General features: G+C 35.4%; 2 protein-coding genes across 3 annotated transcripts; one reads left to right on the plus strand and one right to left on the minus strand.

Moving 5' to 3' along the window:
- Positions 1–6,105: 6,105 nt before the first annotated feature.
- On the plus strand, positions 6,106–9,641 carry LOC145635446 (CASP-like protein 2B1). Of its 2 annotated transcripts, XM_081686725.1 has the most exons (4): positions 6,106–6,597; positions 6,863–7,107; positions 7,361–7,493; positions 9,127–9,641. In XM_081686725.1, the coding sequence occupies exons 2-4, from the start codon at positions 6,887–6,889 to the stop codon at positions 9,376–9,378; spliced, it is 606 nt and encodes a 201-aa protein (XP_081542851.1). In that variant the 5' UTR covers positions 6,106–6,597; positions 6,863–6,886; the 3' UTR covers positions 9,379–9,641. The 2 variants fall into 2 exon arrangements, with proteins under 2 accessions (XP_081542851.1, XP_081542850.1); XM_081686724.1 differs by lacking the exon at positions 6,106–6,597 and having other exon boundaries at positions 6,754–7,107.
- A 909-nt stretch (positions 9,642–10,550) lies between these two features.
- LOC145635447 (uncharacterized) lies at positions 10,551–13,490 on the minus strand. Its single transcript, XM_081686726.1, has 5 exons — positions 12,900–13,490; positions 12,030–12,248; positions 11,402–11,500; positions 11,031–11,135; positions 10,551–10,928 (listed from the first exon to the last, which is right to left on the minus strand). The coding sequence occupies exons 1-5, from the start codon at positions 13,404–13,406 to the stop codon at positions 10,734–10,736; spliced, it is 1,125 nt and encodes a 374-aa protein (XP_081542852.1). The 5' UTR covers positions 13,407–13,490; the 3' UTR covers positions 10,551–10,733.
- Between the last annotated feature and the right edge of the window lie 541 nt (positions 13,491–14,031).

Raw genomic sequence — 14,031 nt, forward strand, 5'->3', positions numbered from 1 at the left:
TCCATTGGCCGCCATTGGTTTCGAGTAAGTTCAAAGTCCAATAATAACTCCTTGCAACGACCCATTCTAATGTCATTAACTCATTATATCCTAAATTTACTCATTTGCATGCCAGTTGCACAAGCCCCAAATCTACAGACCATTTATCATTTTCATTTATGCCAACTTCAAAGAACCCATGCATGTATCAATCATCATCCTCTGATCATATTTCTTCACAATCATTAATTATAGTTTTATGTATATATGTACCAACTACGTTACCAAGGAGTAGTTCGTTTACAGTAGGAGTACTTGTTAAACTACCTAGTGATGCACTCTGCACAGTATTAGACATGCATGTCATAAGAGATTCAGAGAACACTATGTCCTAGAAAAAACAACACTCCTACTTCACAAGAATGAACATTTTTTTTTTGAAGGGGGGGAGATTAAAATTCATTAATAATAAGCCATACGGCACTTACATAAGAAATCGTAATCGAATAATACAAAGACAAAAGAACCAATTACAAGTTCGAAATAAAGAAAACTACAATTGCACGCGCAGAATGACTTTCTAAGATACCCTTGGCTCATATAACGCTGTCCTATGCAGCCTCTTGCAAGGGGGTCTGGCAATATGTTGTAGTTTCTGACGAGAACTTTTATTGGCTCAAAATCCTGTACTCCTCGACCTGAAATCAAAATTGGTGTCATACACTTCACCCTTGATAAGACAATCTCCGATTTAAACACAGATATCGGCATGGAAGCATAACCCTTTAGCCCAAACCAACAGAAGATCAAACCAAAGCCCCATAGCCAAAAAACCCGGTTCAAATCCTGCACCAGAAGATCGGTATACCGATCTGCACACCCCATAGCACACCAACACACCACACAAAAAGAAAAACTAACAGACCCAAAAAACACACAAAGACGGAAACAGGAGACCCAAACACTACACACACCACTAATAGAAAAAACAGGAACAAACTTTAAAACAAGAACTACGAACGGAACCCTAACAACCCACCCCGCCGCCACTCCGAGCACAACCACCAAAGCTCCGAGGTTCACCAACCCAAACCACCTACCGCCTGACAATAAAACCCGAACCACCAAGGCTCGCCCGAGAAGCCCAAACCCCCCACACCCCTGAACCGCGGCCGCGACGGCCCTACGCGAGGGACTAAGAACGGACCTACGCGAGGGACTCAGAAGGATCTCCCTCCCCGTTCTCGAAAACAACGACGCAACGACGGACTAAACGGAGGGGCCGGGCATAGACATGGCGGGGAAGCGGAAACCAAAACCGGCAGCAAGCCGGCAGCAAGGCCGGTGAGGAAACGGAGCGGCCGAAAATGGGAAGCGGTGCACGATGCTAAGCCGGAAATACAAAAAACCAAAACGAAAACTAAGACGCAAACGAGAAAGGAAAAAAACCACCTAAGGGAGTAGATCGGAGGCTCGCCGACGCTGTGGCATGGGCGGTGAGCCGCACGCCGGCCGGCGAGCCTCATGGCCGGAGCAGTTAGGGAAGCCGAAAGGTTTTTGAGAGAGAGAGGGGGGCGCTAGAGAGAGAAAGGTTTTTATGCACCCGTCATGTCTAACATATAAATATCTACAAACTCACAAGAATGAACATATTCCGTCGTGAAAAGGACAAAAGATATTCGATCAAAATTTAAGGTACGAAGTATAACAAATGCAAAAATTCTTGAGGTTGATCCAAGGTATTCGATGAATCAATTTCAAGATAGATCAAGTGAATAATCAAATATCATGAAATTAACTACAAAAGTCCAACTAAATCTCTCACAAAAAAGCAAGGGTGGGTAAGGAAATTAAAAAGACCAGTTGCATAGTCCATACATGAAAAAGTACATTGGCAAGCTCCTACTCGTAGTTAGTTAGAGTTGGGACACAACTTTCCCATTCCCTGTCGTCCCTGCCGGTCTGCCCCATATAGTTATTTCCATTGTTATGTCCCTTTAAGACAATATCCGATCCTTTCATACAATATCAAGTACTCCGTATATGATATGATTTAATATTGTATGATATACAAAGTAATCAAATACACGAAAGTTCTTGTGTCAAAAAATAAATAAATAAATAAATACATGAAAGTTGTTACATGCACAAGGGTTAACTACTTGAGTTATTCCTCACTCTCACGGAAGTCAAATTTAAAAGCTATATAATACACAAAATTGGAGCGCAATGTAGGAGGCGTCGGGACCCGGTGTAAAAAATTCACGAAAATCTACGGGATGCATCCATGGGTCATATAATCTTGTTTTTTGACCCATATACGACCATCAATCGGCTACATAAAGGCCCCATGAAAGCTTATAGCCAATACAAGAGGTGCGTACGAAAACGCCTAAATTGGATGCTTAAAGGCAAATTGAATGGGTTCACCCACCTAATTGGACTCCCAGAGGGTATTAGGGTCTATAGAAAGCTTCTCGGCAATTTTTGTTTTTAAGTAAAAAAAAAGTCGAAAATTTGCAAAATTAAAGGCTATAATTCATGTTTTTTGGGCAATTTCGGAGATTTCGGGACACGATGTCAAAAAGTCTCGAGATAATATATAGGGGATACATCTTGGGGTCATATATTGTCCTTTGGAACCATATATGATCATTATATGTTGTCATAAATGTCCGTTGTAGCTTTGAGTTTATGAAATTGAAGCAAGTTGTAGACAGGTAAATTGATAGTTTAAAGACATATCGAATAGTTTTACCCACCAAATGGACTCCCGAGGTGTATTAGGGTCAATAGGAAGCATCTCGACAATTTCTTTTTCCGAGTCCAAAAAAGTGAAAATTTGTCCAAAAATTAAAGGCTATAATACACAATTGCAGGTTAATTGAATGCGTGAGGTGACTTCTAGAGTCATATAAGGTGGATTGAAACCATAAGACACCTATAAAGATGTCTAAGTACCAAGAATAAGTTTTGTTTATCTATATATATAGCGAGTTTAGAGGTGTCAATTCGGATATCTAAATCAGGTTCAATAAGGTCTAATTGGCATCTATTTCAAAGACGAGACATGCTTAATTATTACTCCCTCATATCTGTCCCTTATTTTTGCCCCATTACATAAATTTGGGCAAAAATTTAAAAACTACCATGAATTGTAGTTAATCCATAAGTGACACTCGTAATATATCCGTGTGAAATCTTGTTGGAGTCGTCACATTGAATATTTTATTAGTATCAATTTTTTTTAAAAAATTCGCATATAAAAATCTATTACAAACTACTAAAAGCAAAATTATAAATAATTAATGACACTTGGCAATGTATTATTACTTTTTTTTTTTTCCTCCAAATCTACTTCCTTTCAAAAAGTTCATTGTTAAAGAAAAAGAAGGTTTGTATCTAAGGGTCTGTTCTGATTTACTGAATTGAGTTGAACAAAAATGAACTAAACTTAACTGATGATTGGAGCTGAACTGAACTAAATATTTTATGAGAGAAAGAAATCAAGAAATGAATTGAACTGAATTGATTGGAGCTATACTAAATTGAAAATAAACTGAAGAGAATAATTCCTAATTTATGACATTTACTTTATATGTCATCTAAAGAAAACTTCCTAAAATATCAAATTGATATTAAAATTATTTAATTATTTTGTTTATTTTCACTATTTTAGTACTATATATTTTATTTATATTTTTAAATACTTGCTTAACTTCACAAGTCGATTTAATATATTTTATTCCATACATTTATTTGTAAAATTGCTTTCAATACAATTATTTAACAGGTGTGCATTGCACATGACTTAATCTAGTGTAGATATATATGTTTGAAGACACGGCTTGAAGACCGTGAAATGTCAAATAGAGTAAAAAAAATAAGGAATAGAGAGTGTGTTTATACAATTCAAAATTTAAGCTGAATTTTTTCAAAATTGAATCAGATCGATCATATTAATTTTTGACACCTCTAAATTATACTACCTCCGTTTCTTTTTACTTGACATGTATTCCTTTTTAGGAAGTTTTTTTTAGTTGACACATTTTCTTTTTGGGATAACTTTTTTACCTTGCATTTACAAGCTACCCTATTTGTCTTTTCATTCTCTCTCACTCTCTCTCATCTCCGTAATATATGTGCCTAAATTAAACGCGTGAACTATATAAAAACGGAGGAAGTGCATTTCATTTTCAGTGATAAAATATGCCAACCTAGCTATACCCATAAATTCATAAAACAATAACCTTCCTCGAAGTTTGCTTCATACTTTTATCGATTAATTTCAAAGCTATGGTTTGTCTTTTTCATGAAGATTTTTGTTCTGCCCACTATGTCATGTTGCGCATAGTTATGTAAAGATAGCTTCGAATCCTATCATACATTCATAGTACGGTAGTGGAATTATCATCATGTATCATGCTTGTGCTTGGACACTTCAATAATCACTCTAGCATCTGATACACGAAATCATAACATTTTTCAGAGATTTGGATACAATATTTAAAACACAAGTGATTGTGGGAGACGCATTTTAAAGTATGATTATAAAATGTTGTTTGAAATCATATATACTCACGATTTTAATTGGATAATAGAGGTGTATGCTCAATACCTAGTGCGCAAACGACGAACATCAAAATTAACTTAAAAGAAAATAAGACTACTTGTCTAACTACGTAGTATAATCAATGTAAACTCTAATGGACATAGCATTATCTTACTTATAAATCATTGATGTTAGTCTTCATATTCGTTGAAATTTGGCTTGATGTTCACAATTTACCCTTTGCATAAATCTCCATTGTCATATTTGCTCTCAATAATCGGTCAACTTAAGGCATGTGGTTCAAGCAAAAATAACGAATTTTTTAAATTTCTAAACCATAACTCATATAGTGCATTGTGCATAAACATATTTGCAAGCAATGTGAAAATTGGATTATTCAATTTTCAAGTTATAAAGAGTGGCCTCATAGCTCACAGTTTCATACTTTATCATCACTAGTTGATCCATGTTACTCTTGTTAATTTATTTATTTAATTAGTAGGGTTTCATAAAAATGGATGTATATGCCTCCCTTCACTTTGATGTCGGATTGTTGTGTTTGGTGAATGTTTGATCCAACGGTGTAATATTGATCATCTCAACACGTGTCCCCACCAAAACACTCATTCAACCACCAAATTTCCACTAGCTCTAGAAAGGTGCAAAAACAAAAGTAATTATTTCAACCGCATTATAGTACAATCGAGTAATATAAGTGGTTCTTCACCACCTTCCCTTTCGGCTTTCAGTCAACACTCACACTTTCACTTCTCCAACTTGTTAGTTCAACGAATGATGTATTATGAAAGATCATAGATAATACAGGTAGAAATTGTACGACTATTAAAAGCTAGCATCTCATTTTAAGAGCAATATGGAAAATATATTAGATGCATCTACTAAAATGAATGAAGAGTTTAATATTGTTTGCTTGAAACTAGAATTAATAATTCCACAATTCCACTACACATGTAATAACCAAGTTGAACCTCATATATGGACATGTACCATGTAGTTGTTGTAGCATTAGATTAGGTGACCTATATTTGGTACTGAGTTTTATATTCAACTTATAACACGTATAAGCAATTTTTATGTTGGTATGCCCTGGTACGGTGCTACTCAAACCCTTCCCACAACACAAAACAGTTTTATGAAGGTGTATTCGAGGCATAGAGAACCTTGTTTTTTTTTACCAATCATGTAATAGATACATTAAGAAAACAAAGATATGTTATATCGCCGCGTGGCTTACTTAGTTTAGGTCAGCGTATCTTAAATTTCGCACTATCTTATTCAATCATCTATATCATATAATATTTGATTATAATTTTGATATGTACTATTCAAAATAGAACGAGATTAAACACAAGGTAAGACATTAACCAAGTTATATGATCAGTGCATTCGGCTTTAAGCATTGTTTGTTCATTTAAAAGTAAAAGACAAAACCAATAACATAAAAAATAATTCAAAAATTACCATATTGTTGTGGTTGGAAATCATTATAGCAAACCCCTTCAAGGACCCATCACAAATCACTATACTAGTTACCCCATTCAGTTAACACCTAGTAAAACTAAGAAACTTTCCACCCCAAACAAATGAACACAAAAACAATGAAAATACAAAGAACCACTAGTCTTACTGCAACACTTCATTAACTTGCTACGACTACCTTATTATTTGTAGTAGAAGAAGTAATGGGCCTTCATAAATACTTGTTCCTACCAATTTTCTCTCTGAATGCACTTTCTTCTTGGGACGAGGAACTGTCCTTCCCCATAAGAAAGCTCCAACTCATTTGAGCCTTCTTTAATGCTCTGACTCCTCCTTCTACTTCAATTTAATGTCCTCATTTTTTTAAAAAAAAATTTCTTACTGTTTGAGTTTGTACTCCATTAATAAAAGATTGAATTTTAGCCTTCCATTGTTCAATCTAAACTGTGCTTAGTAATTTCTTCTAGGACACCTATTTCTTTTCTTGCTTTCACAATTGTTCATTTTGACCACTTGTCACTTCTTTAGGCTTTGCTTGCATCTGTTTTTCACCCCTAAAATAAAAAGTGAGTATTCATCTCTTTCATTTTCTTATTGTACTATAGTTATATTCAAGATTTTACATAATTTGTGGTGAATATTGATTTGCAAATTTATTTTGATGGGTCCACAATAATTTGTTCATGTTTATTGTGACTATATATATTTGCAATTTAGTTCATTTTCTTGTTATCCATTTTGGGTTGATTGTGATTTGTGAATAAGAGAAAAGTTTGAAACTTTCTTCTTCTCTTGCTTTAAGTCTCTGATATAGTTGCTTTTAATTTGAAGATTGTTGTGAAAAAGAAGTTGAAGATGAATTTTGGAATTAGTCCTGGAAATGTGGCAGTTCACCATGGAAGTTGCACTGCAAAAGTGGCTGTTGAAAGGAGGATTAAAATAGCAGAATTGGTGTTAAGGGTTTTGATATTAGGGTTGGGTGTTGCTGCTGCTGCTCTTGTTGGCTTTGATAGTGAGGTTAAGGTCATCTTTGCCATCACTAAGAAGGCTTCTTTCACTGACATGAAGTCTCTTGTGTAAGATTTACCTACTTACTTACCCTAATTGAACCCGAGCCTCGGGTTCGATTCTACTTACATTTACTTGGGGTATTGATACAATGTAGGTAGAATCGGATCCGAGGCCGATGCTCTACCATTGAGCTCCCACTTGATTCTTAAGAAATACTTGCTGAAATTAATTTATTTCTTACCCTTACAATGCTTTTGTGTATTTTCATGTTATATTTTTGTGTAAGTATTGATGTTGTAAGTGTAATTTGATAATCAGGTTCTTGGTGATAGCTAATGGGATAGTTGCTGCTTATTCACTGGTGCAAATAGTGAGGTGCGTTTTGGGAGTGATCAGAGGAAGTGTTCTCTTTAGCAAACCTCTAGCCTGGCTCATCTTCTCTGGAGATCAGGTATACTGATTTACTCATACTGTCTTATGCTTTACATAAGCTTATGTAATTGGTTTTATTAGTAGAATTTAAAGATAAATGATTTCTATTTGGGAAAAATAGTGACTTTAGGTTAAGAAACTGCTTGATTGTTGCAATTAGGATTGCAAAACTGACTATTGTAGTTATATTTTAAATTGAGAAGTAACAGAGCGTTGATATATTAAGTGACAGATAATATTGAAGAAGTAATATAAGTTGAAAGTATGTTTATGATCTTGTTAAATTAACAATGCTCAAGGTTAAGTAAATATTTTCTAATCTAAGGAACAAATATGATGCAAAATTTGTGTGCTACTTATTAATTGGTATGATTTAGTGGGCCAGACATTAAGTTTCCTTAGGATTACTTCATAACCTATCTTGTCTAGCTTACTGGTCCCTTAGTTCCTCAAGTAATGCAAGCTCCATCACCATTAAAGAAGCATCATAAATTGTACTGACACCCACCATTATGTACGATTTGAGGGTCCATTGATAAAATAGACTATAAATTTTGTACATTTTCTATAAAGGATTAGTGCAAGTTTGCCTAGTATAGTATTAGAGAGTTCATGTGCCACAAGTTATAATTTTGTTGACAATGGGTTTAAAAATAAGTGATGGTTGGGCCCAACGATTTGAACCATTTATGTGCCAGTAGATCGATATGAATCTCTATGTTTGTTAGTGCCTTAGAAGTAAAGGTTGCATTTATAGACCACGCTTAGACATGCTGCTGGTGGGAAGCCTCAGGTGTTCTGTTATGGATCCTATTATCACATTGGCCATTCTGTAATAAATAGTAGATCTTCTTTGTTTAGGAAGAAGAGGATTTGTAACTATAGCATGAATGTGTGATAGTGGTTAAGCCTGAAAGATATCTAGAAAAACTGAGTATACAAATGAACAAAAGAAGTGAACTATATTTGAAGTTCCTCATTGTGGCCTTCACTGTTTTTCTGCATGGTTCTACCTCCATGTACATGTTTGTGTTTCATAAGAATTTCTAAAGATGGAGGACGGTTCTCCGTTTGTGTCATATAAAACAATTGGAGATTGGGTAACTAGGCTCTAAGTCCCCATACAAATTTCTTAGTGGAGTTTATTCGTCTTGCCAATTGCCAAGTCGCTAAGTACCACATTGGGTATTGAGTTAATATATTAACTCTTTGGTTCTGAATTCTGATGTCTTCTGAAAGGTGCTACATTAGTGATCATTGGGGCACATCTATGAATTAGTATGTTTGTTTAAAATATGAATTAGATAGATCAGGTTAAAATGATGTCAGAATCCAGGATCTTGCTACTAAATCCTGGAAAAGCGAAAAGCAAGTAAATTTCCTAGCAACTTTTTCCAGTAATGTGATTCACAATTACACAGTAATCTTGTAATCTTGATGTGATCTTGCTGTTTCATCTGCAATGTCACCATGACTGCCAGTAATGCAATGGGTGGCCCATGAATTTATTAACTTGATGAAGCATGAGCATTTGCATGAACTTAGATGTATGCTGGTGTAGTAAGTGTCCATATCATGTGTTAGATATTCTCAAGTCTCAACAAGTATGATGCTTTTCACAGGCCAAAGTAACACAACTTTTTTATATGCAGGTTATGGCGTATCTGACCCTTGCAGCAGTAGCAGCAGCTGTACAGTCATCTGTGATTGGAAAGTTTGGACAAGCAGAGCTACAATGGATGAAGACATGTGGTTTCTATCCGAAGTTTTGTAATCAAATTGCAGAAGGATTAGCAAGTTCTGTGGTGGTTAGTCTTTGCACATTGATTCTCTCTGGCATCTCGGCTTTTAGCCTCTTTCGCTTATATGGAGGGAACAAAGGGAAGAGCAATACAAGATGGTAGGCGGTAGAATAGGAATGTGTATACATATATATATTATGGCTCGTTTCTGTTGTAGTTTTTATTAATGTAATGGTGACTCAAAAGCATTTTTCAATGCGGAAAATGTAATTCTCTCTAGTAGTTCTAAAATAATATAGGAATAGCTATGGTAAAGCTTAGTCTTATCTTGTGTAATTAAGTGTTTGCTCTTGATGGAAATATTGTTACGAGTTTCAAAGTAGGTTTTGTATTTAGCCATTATGTGCAATCATTTTTCACTTGAATCTTGGTGCTTATGCTCTCCATGCTTTCATGTTTTCTATCATCTACTCTCTTCTCCCTTAAAAGTGCACCATCTTCAACATTTCAATTAAGATTTGTATAGCAATTTATCCTAAGAATTTCACTTTATTAGAGCTAACTCTCAAATCTTTTTTGCAAGACTAGATGAAATTAGTGGTAGTAGGCCTCGTTGCTCGTTAGTAGGCCGGAAGGGTCTTATCTTGTCGATTGCAACTTAAGAACCAAGACCCTCGGTAAAGGAAGGTTTTGGAATTTACAGTACCAAAGAGCGGGACATTTAGTTATCCTTGCTTCCCTTGATCCCGCAGCAAATCACATGGTCAATCAAATCACCTGTAGGCTCTAGTATACGAGTGTAGCAGCTTACAAAGATAGAAATATAGACACACTGGCTTCTCTTAAAGAAAAAATAAAATTGTAGGCGCTTTGTTCTTAATAATCCATGTAATATTTTCTTTCAATATTTGTTTCACTTTCTTTTTCGTTATAACCTTGCAATTTATTTTACGAAGATTACCATGTCGTCTAAAATTTCTGCTGTTGGGCATTTCATGCAGAATCATGCACACTTGCAAAAGCACTGCTAATTTATCAACATCATAGACATCCAGGGCTGGAAGCATTGGTTTGTTGCCTCCGTAAATAAGATCAAAGAGGGCATACTTGCCTTAACTCATTTTTCAACAAACCGAAGCAATTTCAATGTAATCTATCTTCCCCTTAGATATTGCCATATTGGTTGTAATTTGAAGCAGAGTTTCTGTTTATCACTTTATCCACCTTTTTATTAACAGTAAACTAATAGTCTCTTTAAATGTTGGAGGCCTTGAGGCGACAGTTACACCATCTTGTATCTGGAATTTGGGTGGTTCCTAATGTACTTACCGTCCTCTCCAATATCATGAAGATGCATAATAGACTACAATCAGACAATTACATAGAGGATAGTTGTCCAAGCCCTCAACTTCAGACAAAATTATTCAACACTTAAAACTGATCAACAGCAAATAATAATTATAAAAAAAAAAAAGAAAAAAAGAAAAACAGAATTGATAGGAGGTTACACATATGATTCAGATAGCTTGATGGTCCATTCTCTTTCCGTATCTGTATCTATTTTCATCGGACCTGCGAAAATTTGCACGAGTTGTGTTGTTTCCAGGTCTCAAACCTCTATAATGATCAGAACTTCTTGACAGTTTATTAGCTTCCTGATTTACTTCATAAGCCTCCTCTTCAATATAATCACACCTTATCACCCCAAACTCCTATAGTATCAATATTGAAAAGTATAAATGTTTCCAATTAGAAACAAAACATTTACAATACACCTTGAAGAATTGACCCTAACGTAAAGGTGGGATACATACCTTTGATTTCATCTTCGAATAGCAGGGTGTCAAGCAAGGGTTTACATCCCTCAGCAGCATATCAACTGGACTGTCAGGAGTTGTTGGATCATCGTCGCTGAAATCCTGAAATAATTGTTTCGCTATAGCACTTAGACAACAAGGCATATTCCCAAAGAGGAGGATCCAAATTTAAAGTTGTACTGTATCTCACAGTTTAAGGTTCATTAGTAAGCTGACAAATTCTCAAGGTTGACCTTAAAAGCTTGACACAAGACAATTGCAAGCATTTGGAATGACAGTCACCTGACTCCAGTCTATCTATCTATGTATAAAGGTTCGATCATAAATAAATACTTTATGTAGTTTGATTGTGAAATATTTTTACATACCAGGGAATTAGCAGCCTCTTCTTGATCATATATTGGTGTCCTTGGTGAGCTAAAATTACCATCAACGCATGAATTGCTTGTATACTTCACTGCCTTCACCTGTATTCACAACAATATCTACTGATCACAATGTGGTATGAAAATATGAAGACAGTAACAAAGCAGTCAAAGCTTATTTAAAATATTTAGTTATATAGTCATATATTCACTCTTGTAGTTGTATACCTCTTTCTGAGTTGCATACTTCCAAAATATAGGATACAAAGTTATAAAAGCTCACTAATCAGAATGTTTGGTTATGAACAAGTTATTATGCATAAGCCAAAAGGCAGACTATCCACTCCAATTGAATTTCATACTAAGCCCTTGGGATCTAAAGAACGAGTTATGTGATGCTAAAAGATAGAATCCAATTTGCAACAACTCCCCTCAATTGAAACACTTAATATCCAATTTGCAACAGTTGCAAGTGTCATAGTAACATCCATTAAACTTAAAATATAAAAGCAACCTTAAACAGTATTGGTTAGGATTTAGGAACCATTGAAGCAATGAACACTAAAAACCGAAAGCATTTTTCTATAAAAACGGTTAGGAATCATTGAAGCAATGAGTGTCGAAATGATACCTCTGCAAGGTCTTCTGAAAGGCATTGTAACTGACCCGTGAGGGAAGAAATCTGCCTCTGAAGAGTAGGAATGACTTGCTTAGCTTGCTTGAGTTCAGAGCCTTGTTTCTCTAAAAGCTCTTCAAGTTGAGAATTCATTTCTTCAGGAAACAAGATGGCACTTTTCAGCGCCTTTATTTCTTCCCTTTGTTTCAAGCACAAATTCTTCAACTTCTCTACCTATTATAGTTGAGGCAAAACAAATAAAATGAACACCATGTACTCAACTTCATCATTGTGCAAACTAAACATATCAATATATAGATCAAGTACAATAATGAAGTGATTGTAATTCATTCCGTTCAAATTTGACATTATACAGATCCAAAATTCAAATGCTTATTAACTACATTAATAATAGATTAATAACAGATTAACACTAACTAACTTAGTTGAATAAAGCTTTGAGACATGGAATCAAATCTCATTAAAACCACCACCCTTTGTGGCTCACTTTACACTAAAATTAACATGCACATAGTCAGTCAAGCCAAAAGCAAATAATTTTTTTAAAAAAAGTAAACTTTACATGGTATCCATCTCTTTCAAGCTTTTCTCTACCCAAAAAAAAGGCAAAATTATCAATAACATGGAATCAGCTTATATTTCATCCAAACTTTTATCAGCAAACTTATTCTAAAAATTCAAACGCTTATTAAAACACATTTACAACAAATTAATACTCGTAAAAGACTAATTCGGCTTAGTTGGTTAAAGTCTGAAAGGAGGTCGTAGTTAGTACCCGAGACATGGAATCAAATCTCGTTTAAATCACTATCTATAAACTAAAACCAACAAGCATATAATTAAAAAAGAGGAAGTGAAAATTACTTCAAGATTGCGTTCTTGGAGCAAAGATTTGAGGTCAGAAATCTGAGCTTCCTGATCTTTATTTAAGGTGAGAAGCTCCCTCTCACTCCTGAGCACCATTGCTAGTGTTCTGGTATTCGTCTTCACTTCCGTCAATGCTTTCACCTTCTTATCGCTCGAATTCGACCCTTTACCAAATAATTTCTTAGGAAGTGCGCTCAAGTTTGAGCCTTTCCGAGCTGATTTCTTCAAATCCTCTGCTATAAAATCAGCTGGAATAATCAGCGGTAATGGGCGATCGCCATTGCTCTTGGTTTTGGAGCTTGAAACTGTTCTCTTCTCCATGAATTTCTTGACCATAGTAGTGAAATTATGGTCGGGTTTGGTGGAATTAAGCTTGGTAATTGCATTGTTTTTGGGGAGGAATGATTTAGGGTTTGGATTGAATTCAGCAGAAGATGATGGTGAAGTTTGGGAATCGAATGAAGAGTAACGAGAAGCAGCTTTTCTATATCCAGAGGATGACATTTGAATATTAGATTGAAGTGAGATAATCAAATTGAATTTGAAATTGAATTGTGGAAAACAACAAACAAGAAAGATAAATAGGGGAATTGGTGGTCTTTTTGACAAGTAGCAGTTTGTTGTCGGGTGGAATTCAAATTGTTGATAGCGCGGGATAATCGATGAGTCGCTATTTGTTTTGTTGCTACTGTATCAGTGTATCTCTATCACTCTTTCTGATAACTGCTACGTTAAGCATCCACCGTTTTCGTAATTGTTGGTCCGTTTAGATTGGGCCTGTCAAGCATTGCATTTTACATGCCCATTAACTATCATTTCAGCTGCCCCTTGAACCAACAATTGCAATGTTTGATAGGCATATAGAGCTGTTAAAAGTTGACCCGACCTGAAATACTGACTCAAACCCGATTATTAACCGACTCATCTGAACCCGAAAAAATGGTAACCCAAACCCGACCTGAAATCAACCCTAGACCCGAGTTGACCCGAGTATGTAAGACTCAAACTCGAATATGAACTGACCTAGAGATGACCTAACCCGAATGTAACCCGTAAATTACTTACCTGAACCAAACCCCACTTGAACCGAACTTGACCCAAACCCGTTTTAACCCATCAAAACCTGAAT

The sequence above is a fragment of the Chenopodium album genome, chromosome 6, assembly GCF_948465745.1.
Source record: "Chenopodium album chromosome 6, dcCheAlbu1.1, whole genome shotgun sequence".
NCBI classification, from domain to species: Eukaryota; Viridiplantae; Streptophyta; class Magnoliopsida; order Caryophyllales; family Amaranthaceae; genus Chenopodium; species Chenopodium album.